Source organism: Homarus americanus, unplaced genomic scaffold (assembly GCF_018991925.1).
Source record: "Homarus americanus isolate GMGI-L3 unplaced genomic scaffold, GMGI_Hamer_2.0 scaffold32583, whole genome shotgun sequence".
Taxonomy (NCBI): domain Eukaryota; kingdom Metazoa; phylum Arthropoda; class Malacostraca; order Decapoda; family Nephropidae; genus Homarus; species Homarus americanus.
Genome location: NW_024713129.1, coordinates 12,745,211 through 12,763,182, shown reverse-complemented (window position 1 = coordinate 12,763,182; position 17,972 = coordinate 12,745,211). Strand labels below are relative to the sequence as shown.

General features: G+C 41.5%; 1 protein-coding gene across 1 annotated transcript in view; it reads right to left on the bottom strand.

Moving 5' to 3' along the window:
- Positions 1-12,003: 12,003 nt before the first annotated feature.
- Positions 12,004-17,972, bottom strand: part of LOC121867397 — an 8,414-nt gene continuing 2,445 nt past the window's right edge. Inside the window, exons 3-4 of the mRNA XM_042367314.1 lie at positions 14,285-14,683; positions 12,004-13,915 (exon numbers count right to left, since the gene is read on the bottom strand). Of these exons, the coding sequence (XP_042223248.1) occupies positions 12,215-13,915; positions 14,285-14,596 (2,013 nt within the window). The 5' untranslated portion in view covers positions 14,597-14,683 and the 3' untranslated portion in view covers positions 12,004-12,214. The remainder of the gene's footprint in view (positions 13,916-14,284; positions 14,684-17,972) is intronic.

Here is a 17,972-nt window from a genome sequence, read left to right as displayed (position 1 = left end):
CACCCCGCCTCACCCACCCTCACCTTTGCTCCTCCCATCATCACCCGCCTCACCCTACACCCTCACCTTTGCTCTCCCATCATCACCCCTGCCTCACCCTACACCCTCACCTTTGCTCCTCCCATCATCACCCCGCCTCACCCTACACCCTCACCTTTGCTCCTCCCATCATCACCCCGCCTCACCCTACACCCTCACCTTTGCTCCTCCCATCATCACCCCGCCACACCCTACACCCTCACCCCTCCCTTCACCCCACACAGTATACCAGCAACACAACAGGTGGTACAGGAAACACTGAGATAAGATATAAAGGCTGTTCTGATTGGCACAACAATGTAGCTCTGATTATCTTGTCTCTCGTGAGCCCCGGAGAAGAAAGATATATATAGAGAGATTAAGCTCACGATACTGACTCTGTTGGGACACTAACACTTGACTGAGCAAGATAAATGATGAGTGTACTACACCTACCAGGTCCTCCTCACCCCTACCGCCCCCTAGGAGGAGTCTTAGCTCACTCATTCACCATAACACAACATTATTTTTATCGCCCCCAAATTTTTTCACTTGTCATAGATCTACACAACTCTCTTCTTTTTTCCTGCTTTCTGTCTGTCTGTCTGTCTGTCTGTCTGTCTGTCTGTCTGTCTGTCTTTACACCTATTCCACTCTCTCATTTATAGATCTTACACGCAGTTCTCATTCTTCTGTATTTGTATTGTTGTGTAAATTACGTATACAGTTTTTTTTTATTAATTTTCAGTGCTTGTTAATATACTCAGCAGCGTTGAATAAAAATAATTGACGTTACAACAGCTACTGTAATTACACAACTCACAGCGCCTGCAGATAACTCTAGCTCCGGGATACGAAAATAACTTTATACTTAACAATATTAACGCAAGGGTTTCTGAAGAACGTTGTTAGCTAAGAGGCTTCCTGAATATACACTAGAGGATCTCCGAGTATTGTGATGATCCCTCCTTGATACCCAAAACATTGAGGAAAGGCAAAGTTGACAAGTTAAAATAAGGAGTGAATAATCTAGGGGTTGAAACACGTGGATGCAGCAAGTAAGGAACACACACACACAAGAATCACTGTTTGTGACAGACAAATTTAAGTTATCAAAGAGATAAGAAGATTATTATGTAAACTAAGTAATTTAATAACATTTATATTAAGTATTGATTAATATAGTTAATTAGGTACATTACATAACACAAGTAAAGCTCAAAAGATACAGATATTAAAACACACCCGAATATTACCTGATTATTCTTACTTTAAATATTAAATACACATACTGATAGAAATGGCAGCTCAGGTAGCAAGTCTAGGCTGTGATGGCCAGCCACAAGGAACCAGGGATTAACGCCGTAGTCCACTACCATCACAACACCACCAACAGTAGTCCTTAATATAATTCGTCGTCCACACCCCGAGGGAAGAGGAACACGTAGGCCGCAGAGAGACTGAGCTTACACAGACATACATACTTGTCTCGATACCTCGGTCTCATAGTCAGGTGGGAAACTATTCTCATAGTCGACTGGAAACTGGTTCAGAATCAGGTGCTCACTTGGGTCGAGTAGCTTCGTGAAGCAGTTTCTTCTCCTGGTGGTAGAGTGAGGAGGGGACAGAGTCGTCACTGTATAAGTGTGTATGGTGGACACTAGAGGCTTTCTGTGTATACATATGTGTGGTGGACACAGTAGGAAGAGGGAGGTGGTGAAAGATGATAATAAAGAAGCAGTGAGAGACAATACGAAATAATTACAAAGAGGGAAGAAGAAGAAGTGAAAGGATTAGGGTACACTCGTAGGACACGACACTGGAGTATTTACACAAAGTCTCATTGAAAGAGGGAGATGGGAAGATAGATTAGGTTATAGTAATCAAGAGAGAATAAGAGACATTCATAGATAAATATTGGTGGGGAAAGAATGACAATATGGCCGAAAAAAAACACACACCTGCTAATTTAGTTTTTCGACACAGGTAGTGGTGTGAGTGTGTCCAATATAGTGGAACAGGTGCGTCCCCAAACACTAGACACTCACCTTAACAAGTTTACACCACGGGTTATAACGTTCAGTTTAGACACACTCGTCAGTACGCCATTTTATTGTCACTATGTCAGTATTGTGTTTCTGGTTCACAACACAACCATCTCGTCCACTGTCAGTATTGTGTTTCTCTCTATGACTGGTTCACAACACAACCATCTCGTCCACTGTCAGTATTGTGTTTCTCTCTATGACTGGTTCACAACACAACCATCTCGTCCACTGTCAGTATTGTGTTTCTCTCTACGACTGGTTCACAACACAACCATCTCGTCCACTGTCAGTATTGTGTTTCTCTCTATGACTGGTTCACAACACAACCATCTCGTCCACTGTCAGTATTGTGTTTCTCTCTACGACTGGTTCGCAACACAACCATCTCGTCCACTGTCAGTATTGTGTTTCTCTCTACGACTGGTTCACAACACAACCATCTCGTTCACTGTCAGTATTGTGTTTCTCTCTATGACTGGTTCACAACACAACCATCTCGTCCACTGTCAGTATTGTGTTTCTCTCTACGACTGGTTCACAACACATCCATCTCGTCCACTGTCAGTATTGTGTTTCTCTCTACGACTGGTTCACAACACAACCATCTCGTCCACTGTCAGTATTGTGTTTCTCTCTACGACTGGTTCACAACACAACCATCTCGTCCACTGTCAGTATTGTGTTTCTCTCTACGACTGGTTCACAACACATCCATCTCGTCCACTGTCAGTATTGTGTTTCTCTCTATGACTGGTTCACAACACAACCATCTCGTCCACTGTCAGTATTGTGTTTCTCTCTACGACTGGTTCACAACACATCATCTCGTCCACTGTCTCTCTCTACGACTGGTTCCATCCATCTCGTCAGTCAGTATTGTGTTTCTCTCTATGACTGGTTCACAACACATCCATCTCATCAGTCTTGTGTTTCTCTCTACGACTGGTTCACAACACAACCATCTCGTCCACTGTCAGTATTGTGTTCTCTCTATGACTGGTTCACAACACATCCATCTCGTCCACTGTCAGTCTTGTGTTTCTCTCTACGACTGGTTCACAACACAACCATCTCGTCCACTGTCAGTATTGTGTTTCTCTCTATGACTGGTTCACAACACAACCATCTCGTCCACTGTCAGTATTGTGTTTCTCTCTATGACTGGTTCACAACACAACCATCTCGTCCACTGTCAGTATTGTGTTTCTCTCTATGACTGGTTCACAACACAACCATCTCGTCCACTGTCAGTATTGTGTTTCTCTCTATGACTGGTTCACAACACAACCATCTCGTCCACTGTCAGTATTGTGTTTCTCTCTATGACTGGTTCACAACACAACCATCTCGTCCACTGTCAGTATTGTGTTTCTCTCTATGACTGGTTCACAACACAACCATCTCGTCCACTGTCAGTATTGTGTTTCTCTCTATGACTGGTTCACAACACAACCATTTCGTCCACTGTCAGTATTGTGTTTCTCTCTATGACTGTTCTAACTAACCATCTCGTCCACTGTCAGTATTGTGTTTCTCTCTATTCTGCACAACCATCTCGTCCACTGTCAGTATTGTGTTTCTCTCTATGACTGGTTCACAACACAACCATCTCGTCCACTGTCAGTATTGTGTTTCTCTCTACGACTGGTTCACAACACATCCATCTCGTCCACTGTCAGTCTTGTGTTTCTCTCTACGACTGGTTCACAACACATCCATCTCGTCCACTGTCAGTATTGTGTTTCTCTCTACGACTGGTTCACAACACAACCATCTCGTCCACTGTCAGTATTGTGTTTCTCTCTACGACTGGTTCACAACACAACCATCTCGTCCACTGTCAGTATTGTGTTTCTCTCTACGACTGGTTCACAACACAACCATCTCGTCCACTGTCAGTATTGTGTTTCTCTCTATGACTGGTTCACAACACAACCATCTCGTCCACTGTCAGTATTGTGTTTCTCTCTACGACTGGTTCACAACACAACCATTTCGTCCACTGTCAGTATTGTGTTTCTCGCTATGACTGGTTCACAACACAACCATCTCGTCCACTGTCAGTATTGTGTTTCTCTCTATGACTGGTTCACAACACAACCATCTCGTCCACTGTCAGTCTTGTGTTTCTCTCTACGACTGGTTCACAACACAACCATTTCGTCCACTGTCAGTATTGTGTTTCTCTCTATGACTGGTTCACAACACAACCATCTCGTCCACTGTCAGTATTGTGTTTCTCTCTATGACTGGTTCACAACACAACCATCTCGTCCACTGTCAGTATTGTGTTTCTCTCTACGACTGGTTCACAACACAACCATCTCGTCCACTGTCAGTATTGTGTTTCTCTCTATGACTGGTTCACAACACAACCATCTCGTCCACTGTCAGTATTGTGTTTCTCTCTATGACTGGTTCACAACACAACCATCTCGTCCACTGTCAGTATTGTGTTTCTCTCTATGACTGGTTCACAACACAACCATCTCGTCCACTGTCAGTATTGTGTTTTCTCTCTCACACTGTCCAGTCAGTTTGTGTTTCTCTCTACGACTGGTTCACAACACAACCATCTCGTCCACTGTCAGTATTGTGTTTCTCTCTACGACTGGTTCACAACACAACCATCTCGTCCACTGTCAGTATTGTGTTTCTCTCTACGACTGGTTCACAACACAACCATCTCGTCCACTGTCAGTATTGTGTTTCTCTCTACGACTGGTTCACAACACATCCATTTCGTCCACTGTCAGTATTGTGTTTCTCTCTATGACTGGTTCACAACACAACCATCTCGTCCACTGTCAGTATTGTGTTTCTCTCTATGACTGGTTCACAACACAACCATCTCGTCCACTGTCAGTATTGTGTTTCTCTCTATGACTGGTTCACAACACAACCATCTCGTCCACTGTCAGTATTGTGTTTCTCTCTACGACTGGTTCACAACACAACCATCTCGTCCACTGTCAGTATTGTGTTTCTCTCTATGACTGGTTCACAACACAACCATCTCGTCCACTGTCAGTATTGTGTTTCTCTCTACGACTGGTTCACAACACAACCATCTCGTCCACTGTCAGTATTGTGTTTCTCTCTATGACTGGTTCACAACACAACCATCTCGTCCACTGTCAGTATTGTGTTTCTCTCTATGACTGGTTCACAACACATCCATCTCGTCTTTACAGTGATTAATTTTTTTTTATTTCTGAGAGATAATTTCCACAACAGTAATGAAGGGAGTGTGGCAGGAAATGTTTCTCTGCATCAGTACCTGTGCGTAAAAGTGTTTGTTCATCTCTCTTCCTTCTTATAATATTTTCTCTAATTATTATAACCAAATATCATCTGAGTAAACGTATTTGTTCACAGGTGAGAAGTAAGCCAAATCCACAGGTCGTCAGTGAGGTAGCCTGCGTGTTGTCACTGGCCACAAAACTACAGATGGAACATAAAATCAAAACTGTAAACAATGTGTTGCTCTGGACGTAACCAGTGGTCATAACCTGAACAGCAGCTCGTTAAGTTTTACTGTTACCCGACCATTTGTTATTGGTCAAATAAATTACATTTTAACACCAACTGACGCCATTTTTTATGTCGATTAAAGTTAGTTTTATCTTACCCGTGGCAGTGGTCAGGCTGCAGCATCCCGGTGGTAGCTGTAAGTGGTCGCTGTCCTTCCTCGGTCAAGAACTTCACCTTCTCACGAACGAGTGTGTCAACGAGTCACTTGTGTGAAGACCGAGATTTTCTGTGAGGTGTACAGTAGGGGCAGGTGTCATCACCGTTATTTAATTATCCTAAAACAGCCTCACATTAGATCACGGTAATATTTATACATCCTCTAACTGACAAAATGAACTGCATGAACAACTATACGCGAGCAGTATATTAAATATGTCTCCTTCTGATAATAAACTGAATAATTTTGATAAATTTCAGGCAAAATTGGGTTACAGGAGGAGCTTGTTGACTTAATTTTACAACAAAAATATTTTTCGTTGAAGGTCAAAGTCCTCGTCAACAGCATCACGTCTCAGTCTTCCTCCTCCACGCAAAGATAAATAATTTTCTCAAACGAACCGAAAAATTCCACTTATTTACAGTGGATAAATTACTGATTGATATTTTGTGTGTAGAAGAACGTTTTAACAATAGTAACTCCGCGTAACTCGCACATCTAGGAGACTTTTGCAACAACAAGAAGAGGTGGGTTTAACCTTGCTCAATTACCGTATCTAATACTATATAATTTTTTTTAATAAAGTAGTTTCGTTGTAATCAAAGTTATCAGCTGTAAACATAGTAAAGCAATTTCGGAGAATTATATCAAAGGTTTATGGGTAATGAGATGTACCATACGCCCAGAGTTCAATGGTTAACAGGATGGGGAAATTTAAGATATAAACAAAAATTAAAAACAGAATATTAGAAAAACAAAACTCACGATACGAGACATAATGGAAGTGTTCATGTTGAGATAAAATATATAATGAAATGAAGATCCAGAAAATAATTAAAACAGACAAGTGATCTTTTTCTTGTTGTAACAGACTCTGGCATCTCTGCTTTAGGAAGGAACCATAACTAATAAGTAAAAGCATAAGAGAAAACTGTCAGAAGTACTGCGTCTAAGAGTATGGCGACCTAAGGTTAACATTTGTAAAGAAGAACATTTTTTGGTTCAGTATATACAGTATATAATGTGCTTGGTGAAACTATCTTAAAAAAAATATTCCGGTGGTATTAAAAAACTAGGGTGTATATTTATTTATCATTTTAACTACAGTAAGAACTAGACGAAATTAATAAATAAAAGGTGCTGACAGATATGACTTTTGTCCTTCCTTCCCTTAAGAATAAAAATCTACAAAAGTCACAGAATCTTAAATGTTCTGTTGATTCATCTATTTATATTCTGAGAAATGACCTAAGTTTGTAAACAACAGTGGGTGATCGATCTACATAAATAAAACAGGACAGTACAACCTTGGTTCATCTCCGCTTGGTGGTGGTGAAGGCAGGATGAAAGAGTCTCATCCACTGCTGTCACCACACACGCTGGCGTCACAGATTATTCCACAGACAATCACTCATTAATTGTGTTTGTCTTCATCGTTATTTATAACTTCATCGTTATTATTACCTTCAGCGTGTGTGTGGTACAATGACTCCTCTTCCAAGGCTCACTCAGTTATAATGACAGATGTGTGAGAGCAAAGTGTGGCCAGTGGAAGGCTTGGCCGGTGTACGTGTTAAACAATTGTCTTCACCATTGGACCTGAACCACTTTATCTTAGTAGTGGGAATGATCCAGTGATGCCACTTTCGTCCCCGCCGCCGAGTTTGATTTCAAAATGGATAAAAAAAAACCCATATATTATTATGAATATTTATCATTAGGGCAGTAAATACAACAGTCTCAGAGGGAACAGCCAGGTCTCAGGTCAGGATATTTTAAGATTGACAGATAACAGATAATTGCTCTTCACTGCGGTGCGACAGGCAGTAGATCACGTTTACACTCTGGTCTTGACAGGTTATGAATGAAAATGTATCATTTGGATTTAACAGACAATATATAAATGACTTTCTGATAACATTTTAAAGGTTGATTCTTCTTCTTCATATCATCCTCCTGCTGTGTTACAACCTCTTTATTCTTTTTGTTTTGGTAATTAAGTGTGAGAACGTTTCTTAGTTAAGGTTTTGTTAATTTAAAATATAAATTCGCTACTGTTTCTCACTATAAACAATTTCTCTCATTGATAACTTCTCACCTTCAGTACTTCGACAGAACTTTTATTTGATAGTGTAACTGAAGTCATTAAGTTCGTGCTGTTGATATAAAAGCAATCCAAAATGTTGTTAGTCGATTTTAGATAACGTGTCAGGCACAAATGGTACACATTTACATCAGTTGTATTCCGAAGTTTGTACACACACACACACTCACACACACACACACACACACACACACACACACACACACACACACACACACACACACACACACACACGAGAGACTGGTGATACACGGCCTCAGAGGAAACAAAACACAATCATTGTTGCCGTCAACTTCGGGCTTGAGCTGCCACACACAGGCTGTCGCGCCATGCACTAGTAAACACTTCATCACCAAATGGAAACTGTGCATGAAGACGGAAGATCTCCGCTCCCAGCATGGCGGATCACCTCCACTGACTTACTCTCAAGAAAGGAAACAATTTTAGGTTCAAATCTGGTACACTATATTTTTATTTCTTCTTCACTCTGAACTTGAGTTGTTTGATAAAGTATACGACTTGATGCACTCAACTTCTTCCACTTGTTTTATGATAACATGTTTGGTAGTTGTGTGGTGCTGAAGATAATGTATTATTATAATGTTAAATGATCAAATATAAACTTGAAAATAGAATCATATTGTCAAGTATATTATTGATCAACATAAGGAATAGGAAGAAGATCCGCTGAAAGGAAGGAAGAGGTGAAAATGGTGGTGAGAGTTAACCTTTATAAGAGGGAAGGTGAAGCGTTCCAACACCCATTGACTACAACTGTAAAGTGATCATAAACGACTTATCTCTCCAAGAACCTGTACCATCGTAGGGAGACAGTCCTTCAATCTTCAGCTCTTACATTAAGAAGTCAAGAAACTTGTCTCAGAATCTCAAGACCATAAATTCAGCATCAAGGACTCACTTGGAAGGAACTTAGTCAGACCAAGATATTGTTTCTCAATCAATTGCCAATAACTGGGATTTTCAAGGTGGAAGGGGGCGGGGGAGGAACTAAGTTGGGGGAAGGAAGTAAGGGTGATGGGGATAGAGAAACAGGGTAGTGGGGAGGAAGGTAGTAAGAGAAGGAATATGTAAGGTGAGGAAGGACGTGTTTGGGAATAGGGAAGGAAGGCATGTATCTGGTTCCTCTACACATAACTATCTTACACCATTACCTTCCCTGCGTCTGTCATTGATCTTAATATCCCTTCCCTTCTCTCTTCCTTTATGAAATTATTCCTTCTGTTCGTCATTATTCTGTTTCATCATCTCAAAATCCTCTTCTTTCTTTATTCCTTCTTCTGTTTGGCGTGAGTCATATTCTCAACCATACATTATCCTTAACATCAATCAATTATCCGCACCACCATTTAGTCTTCCATACCAGCACTCCAGATATCCACAAAAACCTCAATTATTCGCATTAACACTCAGTTATCCGCACCACCACTCACTTTTCAGTATTACACTTCCCTCCCTCCTAACTCTTGTTCCGCCTCAACACTGAAATTTCCGCCGAAGTGTCGCTACTATCCGCCCAGCTACCCGCCACTTCCTTACTGTCTCATATATTCACTCAATCTGCTTTTCCCCAACTATGATACTCAGTGACAGGTCTACTAAAGCCACCAGCCATCGCAACAACCCACATTCCTAACCAAAAGGACTGACGCTTCACTGTGTGGAAACCCGATAAAGCCGAGATGGTCTCAGATGATTTCGGATATAGGGCCGTATTGATAGTCATTACGACGATAATGACGATCACGATCATCATCTCGATGATCGTGTGTCGGGATGCAACCACCCAACGCTGAGTGCCATATTCCTAGGCACTTACATGAGCGTGTAAACACGGCAGCTCGTGTCGGATGGCAAAATTTTTTTTGGCCATGCGCGTGTGCCAAATGTATTATTTCACATAATTAGAAAGACGATTTAGAGAGATATTTAGTTGCTATTTTATACCGGCACAATAATATATTGTAAAATATATTTTTCTATAAAATTGAACTTTATTATCTGTTCGAAACAAAATAGATAATTTTTTCATCTGAGTACTTGGCAACAATGTTTGCGCGCGTGTTATCAAACATGGAGGTAGTAAGAAAATGTTCTGCAGCTCTGTCTGAAACCCAACACATGGCACTTTTGCGCCATACTGAGCAAAGGCCAATCATTGAGGACAGGTCTACAAGCAACACCATAAATGATTGGAAAAGAAAGGCCTGAAAATATCAATTGTAAAAATTAAAAGTAAATAGATTTTTTTAACCAAAGAGTGGTGTTGTGTGTATCATTAAAACTGTGATGTAGCCGAGTATTGCAGAATTTTAGAGCAAATTATTTGTATTGATAGTAAGCTGTACTTATTCTTTATTTTATTAGTGACAGTAAATATTTAAGTTACAGAATAAAGAAAATGAAATCTAATGCTTACTTAGGTCGTCATATTTCTGCCTGACACACAAGACATTGTAGATCGTAAACCTTAGCTTATATCTTGTTGAAAATGAATATTAACGTTTATACTAAACTATATTACTGGACCAAAAACTGTGATATTTTCCTTGCTAACTCAAGATAGAGTGAGCTCACTTGGCTTTTTTTTAAAGGGCATTAGCCCACCTGGGCACAGGTCAATGACCCACATCGGGGCCTGGGGGGCGAAAATTTAATAATAATAATAGTAATTCATAGTAAATAAAATTTATAATTAAAAGTAAAATAAAATAATAACAATAATAACAACACTGTAATAATGATAATAAAGAAAAAATAATAATAATCAATAGTTAGAAACGCTATATGTACAGTATGTTGTCTTGTCAATAGTAAGAGAAACAATTGAGATCCTGCAATTGTGTGTAAATGAGGCAGAAAGACAGATCAGCAACCTGGGACTTGGTCACAATTTTTTTGATGTCATGTGGCAGCAGGGTCTACCATTAGACAACACATTATGCTTCCAATATCTTCCCAGGCGGTAGTACCTCCCTGTTTGGTAGCCGCCTACTACCTACTTGCCTCATTCCGGAAAACATAAGTGAATTTCGTGGTTCAGATGGTTGAAATTTTATTACTACTACGACAAAAATATTGTATGAATGAATAAAGATAAGAAACATACCTTAAATGATAACAGAAGTAATTGTTAATTGAAGATGAGGCTCACAGCACAGACAGCAGTCGTCATCGAAGTCGGAGCTGTGATGTCAACATTCCAATAATGTTTCAAGTTCATAACAGTGTTGTGAAAGTTCATTTATCCGTATTAACACTTCTTTTAATTGTTCTTATCAAAAAAAATAATATAATTCGACGTAGACATCTGTAATATAAAGTACTGGAAGAACTTTCATAAAATATAATGATGATTATTATTTGTCGTAAGGCAGCTATCGGGTGGGGGTAGCCACCCGATGTTGTTTCCAACATTTCAGGGATATGCGTACGGTTCCCTTCCGATACCTCGTTTATCGGGATGACTATTAATAGACCAGCACGAACACTATCAATTGGCATTGTGCTTCGTAATGACTATCAATCCGGCCCATACTTCAAAGACTCTGGTTGTCACAGCCGCGTCTTTGGCTATACAGTACACATATTTCTCAATTCACTCCATCGTTCGTTCCCCTTCTCTTACTTTTTTCTGTTTATTTTTTATTATATCTCTCGTTCTTTTTGTGTCTTATTCTTTCTGTTTCTACCTGTCTATTCTCTCCTTCGCTATGTGTCATTATATTTTTGTGTGTATATATAAGATTAAATAGGACACCCAAAATGCTAAACTAAATATTAATTTGTGTAAAATTTGCACATAAAAGTTATCCCCAAATGTTTTTTTTTCTCGAATTTAATTTAGTGTCTGTCACAAATGAAACACAATACTGTACCTTTCTGTATGACTGTGTTCCCGAGGTGTTGAACGCATGGTACGCTAAGTAACTGTAACGTTTAGGATGGTTGATGGTGTTTTTAGGGTAGGTATTACTTCTGGTATAGTAAATGTTTGCCGGGAGTTATAGTGTGGTAGTGAGTGAGGTGATGTTGAGCCACATAATGGTTAACGTCATTGATATTCCCGAACTCTCTCAAACACAAGAAATTTATATTTTAACAAGAAAATTAAAAACAAAAACTTCAGTGTATCATTTCCTGGACATGTAAAGACTGTTATTTATTATTTGATTCGTCTTCACAACCAATATATATGATTACATTACTGGAATAACCTAAACGTGGTTAAATCAAAGTCATTAGTGTCAGCCAGGTCGCCACTAATGATGATTCACTGGTTCAGAAAGCCCCGCCTCAGTCCCACGTATCCCACTTGGGGCTTCTGAACTTTCTTCAGATGTTCTTGATATATTTGATAATTTCTGGAGCTCCATGACCCACCTTCGGCCTCTCACAATCTCCACCGAAGTAAGCATGAACTTTAGCTGGCACAAGACGCTCATCACTAGTTTGTGGATCAACCATCTCCTCACACATTCCTCTGAACACAGATATTACATGTTGCATTACGTCCTCTTCTTGCCACTCGACTCCCTCCACTCGTTTCTTTTCCAGTTGTCTCAAGAAGGAATTTTTGAAGCAGAATCCTTCAGGTGTCGGGATCTTCCAATAGCGGGTGTCCCACCAACAAAACTGCTTCTTCAAGTCTTTGGGCATCCAGGGTTCAGCCTTCATGCAGGAGAGGAGAGCCTTGCCGGTGAGAAACACTTGCCGTTCCTGGTGATCCAAGTGCTTCAGCACCTTCACCTCGGAGGCAGCGAAGCTACACCTCCATGATTTGTCTGCGGTGTTGCTGAGGTGCATCATTTGTGAGTTGGCAGGTGTGAGAAAAGGTCTGGGTATCTCTTCAGGCCAAGGTATAACTACTATTGGCACTAAGTCAATGCCAATCAGCAATAGGGGATACTGATTTCCCTGCCAAGCCAGTGACAGTGACACGCCCACCTGCGTCCTTGTCAGGCCAGGTGGCACGATGCTCACCCTCATGTCTCCGAGAGTGTAGGTACTGAGACACTGCCTGACTCTAATGCAAAGATTTTTTTGAAAAACATTTTCCTGGAGACCAGTTTTCATTGTTTTGACTTCAACTCTCAACTTATGTCCGCTGAGTGAGGCTTCTTGTTTGTTTTGCTCACTAACTAAAACATTCACTCCTGAACAATCATCCAGAAGAATATTGAAGTCATATTCATCGGGACAATAGAGTCTTGTGCCATCTGCGGTGCTCCCGAGCAGTTCCAGAGTGCCTCGATAAGTTCTGTCCTTAGAGGAAACATTTTCTGTGATCTCCTGCAGTTCCTTCATCACCACCTCTCGTACCTCTTGTGCCTCACCTTTAGAATAATCAACAGCAATTCTCTCTGTTTCTTCCATCATCTTGTTCAAGTCAATACGACTGAGAACATCAGTTGTTGCATCCGTTGGGTTATTCCATATTTGTACATCACTACCTTGTCTTGTTGTACCTGAACATTTGTGGTACATCTTCAGGTACGAGTAGAAATGTCTACTGACCTCTTGTGGGGTAGTTCCAGCCCTACATGAAGGTTCTTGCTGCCTCATAAATCCTTCTAAAAGCTGATAAGTTTGATCATGACCGAACATTGCTGCCAAGTGTAGTGGTGTTTGGCCATATCGGTCAGATAGTAAATGTTGAGCGCCAAGACTCAGGAGGAGAATGACGCAGTCAGACTTGCCATGAGAGGCAGCCTGGTGGAGGGCGGTGGTGTCGTTAGTAGGATCCAGCACTGTATCCACTGGCACACCTCCCTTCTTCACCAGGAGGTAGATCAGCTGCTGCAGCCCACGTTGTGAGGCCACCAGGAGGGCGTCGGCTCCTACAGACGACACTTGAGATCTTCTGGCTCTAGCTCTAGCTCTGGCTCTCTTCTGTCTCACTCGATCCCTCGCCAAGTTGGTGGTGAAGAGAAGTTGCTGGACGCCAAGAACCTCCTGCAGCCGTTGTTCCTCGATAGGGTCTTTCTTCTTCTCCTTTATGTCCTCCAGCTGCTTCCTCTCCGCCTCGTATATTTTCTGTCAACAAATTATTTATATAATTTTAAGAATGATAAAAAAGTTTGTAAAATACGTTTAATAAACTTTACGTCCCTAAATCACGGCTTCTCAATAATCCAACTTTGACAATGTTAATATTTTCTTCACACCTTGACGAGGAGTAATGTTGTTATTTGAGGGAAATTTGTCGGGGATAATTTGGGGGGTTTAATATATTTACTTTTATTTCTGTCCGTTCCTTGGTCGCTCGAGATGGTCTTAGAGGGTGTGGCCGGGGAACTTTCTACTGAATGTTTTCTTTAGCTTTTTTTCTGAAGAAATATAAATAATGAAGAATGGCAACTCCGGTCAAGAACATTTTACTCGTAACTCGTGTTAAACACTGACCTCGTTTAGCTGGCAGTGGCGGTCTGGAGGCATCAAGTGTGTGGGCAGTCGACCTCTGGAGTCAGGCACATACAGGCAGCCTCCCATGTACTTGATCATCTGACCCGCCAGGTTCCAGTGCTCAGCGTCCAGAGCAGCGTGCACAGGAGTCACCTTAGACTGGCTACATAGGGAGGACTGAGCACCAGCTTGGTAGAGGAAGCTGCATGTCAAGGTACAGTTGACACGGGCGGCCTGGACCATAAGGTGAGTCAGGTCGACCACTGACTCAACACGGGGCCAGCTGGCTCGCCAGGGTGTGTCACCTTCCATACTCTTTATGAGGTGATCAACACCTGTCCTAAGGTGTGGCAGGCTACGTAAGATTGTTCTTTCTCTCTGTAGCACACGAAGGAACACCTGGAAGTGTATTAAACTATCATGAATATACAGTATTATAATAATGATAATAATGATGTTAATAAAGTGTGTGTGTGTGTGTGTGTGAGTGTGTGTGTGTGTGTGTGCGTGTGTGTGTGTGTGTGTGTGTGTGTGTGTGTGTGTGTGTGTGTGTGTGTGTGTGTGTTGTGAAGATAATAACAGGACTTGCGGTAAAAGTCTTCTACGGATTATACAGTGGAGAGGGGGAGATAATTCCTGTTAATTGTAAACATTCGTTATATTGTTGTTATAAAAGGAACACTATAACATATATAAATGTTTATAACCTTAAAACATATATTAATGAACAAAAGTCAGCAGCAGGTATTAGGTGTTCTCACACTGAACATTACACACCAGGTAATACACGATGGATATACTGTACATAAAGGAGTAAGGGCAACACCTGTCACTACTACCTGGACGACATACACCTGTCTCTTATTAACACCTGGACGACATACACCTTTCTCTTATTAACACCTGGACGACATACACCTGTCTCTTATTAACACCTGGACGACATACACCTGTCTCTTATTAACACCTGGACAACATACACCTGTCTCTTATTAACACCTGGACGACATACACCGGTCTCTTATTAACACCTGGACGACATACACCTGTCTCTTATTAACACCTGGACGACATACACCTGTCTCTTATTAACCCCTGAACGACATACACCTGTCTCTTATTAACACCTGGACGACATATACCTGTCTCTTATTAACACCTGGACGACATACACCTGTCTCTTATTAACATCTCGACGACATACTCCTGTCTCTCATTAACACCTGGACGACATACACCTGTCTCTTATGAACACCTGGACGACATACACCTGTCTCTCATTAACACGACATCCACCTGTCTCTTATTAACACCTGGACGACATACACCTGTCTCTTATGAACACCTGGACGACATACACCTGTCTCTCATTAATACCTGGACAACATACACCTGTCTCTTATGAACACCTTGACGACATACACCTGTCTTTATTAACACCTGGACGACATACACCTGTCTCTTATGAACACCTGGACGACATACACCTGTCTCTTATTAACATCTCGACGACATACTCCCTGTCTCTCATTAACACCTGGACGACATACACCTGTCTCTTATGAACACCTGGACGACATACACCTGTCTCTTATTAACATCTCGACGACATACACCTGTCTCTTATTAACACCTGGACAACATACACCTGTCTCTTATTAACATCTCGACGACATACACCTGTCTCTTATGAACACCTGACGACATACACCTGTCTCTTATTAACATCTCGACGACATACACCTGTCTCTTATTAACACCTGGACAACATACACCTGTCTTTATGAACACCTGGACGACATACACCTGTCTCTTATTAACATCTCGACGACATACACCTGTCTCTTATTAACACCTGCACGACATACACCTGTCTCTTATTAACACCTGGACGACATATACCTGTCTCTTATTAACACCTGGACGACATACACCTGTCTCTTATTAACACCTGGACGACATACACCTGTCTCATATTAACACCTGGACGACATACACCTGTCTCTTATTAACACCTGGACGACATACACCTGTCTCTTATTAACACCTGGACGACATACACCTGTCTCTTAGTAACACCTGGACGACATACACCTGTCTCTTATTAACACCTGGACGACATACACCTGTCTCTTATTAACACCTGGACGACATACACCTGTCTCTTATTAACACCTGGACGACATACACCTGTCTGTCATGAACACCTGGACGACACACACCTGTCTCTCATTAACATATACTTTAGGGTAATAATTATAGGGCGAGAATTACCTTAAGGATAATTGTATGTTGGTGTTGATATATAAATACAGTCGTCCTGTTATCGTCAGTGAGTGACGTCACTGTCCACTGAGGAACATACCTGCCTGCCTCTACACACAGTTCTTAACGAGCACAACCTGTGTGTCTGTTGTGTGTTCTTACCTGCGTATGTTAATATTCATGAGCCAGACACACCTGGTAATGATAGATGGAGATAAGGTGACCAGGTGTGACCTGACTAATATATCATCACCTGCAGGTACCTGTATATTGTACCAGGTAATTGTGCAATAATATATGACAGGTGTTAGTTATCCTCCTTAAAATGTGAAGAATTAGTGTGTTTGTTATTAATAATTATGATTATATTGTTAAGCTGATTCACCCCTGTGATGGTGACCTGAACACAAGAGTTATGTCTCCCTTATAGTGACCAAGAGGTGTATGGTGCTGACTCACCCCTGTGATGGTGACCTGAACACAAGAGTTATGTCTCCCTTATAGTGACCAAGAGGTGTATGGTGCTGACTCACCCCTGTAATGGTGACCTGAACACAAGAGTTATGTCTCCCTTATAGTGACCAAGAGGTGTATTGTGCTGACACACCCTTGGGATGGTGACCTGAACACAAGAGTTAGGTCTCCCTTATAGTGACCAACAGGAGTATGGTGTTGACTCACCACTGTGATGGTGACCTGAACACGAGAGTTAGGTCTCCCCTATAGTGACCAACAGGTGTATGGTGTTGACTCACCCCTGTGATGGTGACCTGAACACAAGTTAGGTCTCCCTTATAGTGACCAACAGGTGTATGGTGCTGACTCACCCTTGTGATGGTGACCTGAGCAGAAGTGTTATGTCTCCCTTATAGTGACCAAGAGGTGTATGGTGCTGACTCACCCTTGTGATGGTGACCTGAGCAGAAGTGTTATGTCTCCCTTATAGTGACCAAGAGGTGTATGGTGCTGACTCACCCTTGTGATGGTGACCTGAGCAGAAGTGTTATGTCTCCCTTATAGTGACCAAGAGGTGTATGGTGCTGACTCACCCTGTGATGGTGACCTGAACACAAGAGTTATGTCTCCTTTATAGTGACCAACAGGTGTATGGTGCTGACTCACCCTTGTGATGGTGACCTGAACACAAGAGTTATGTCTCCCTTTAGTGACCTCAACAGGTGTATGGTGCTGACTCACCCTGTGATGGTGACCTGAACACAAGAGTTATGTCTCCCTTATAGTGACCAACAGGTGTATGGTGCTGACTCACCCTTGTGATGGTGACCTGAACAAGAGTTATGTCTCCCTTATAGTGACAGTGTGTATGGTGCTGACTCACCCTTGTGATGGTGACCTGAACACAAGAGTTATGTCTCCCTTACAGTGACCAACAGGTGTATGGTGCTGACTCACCCTTGTGATG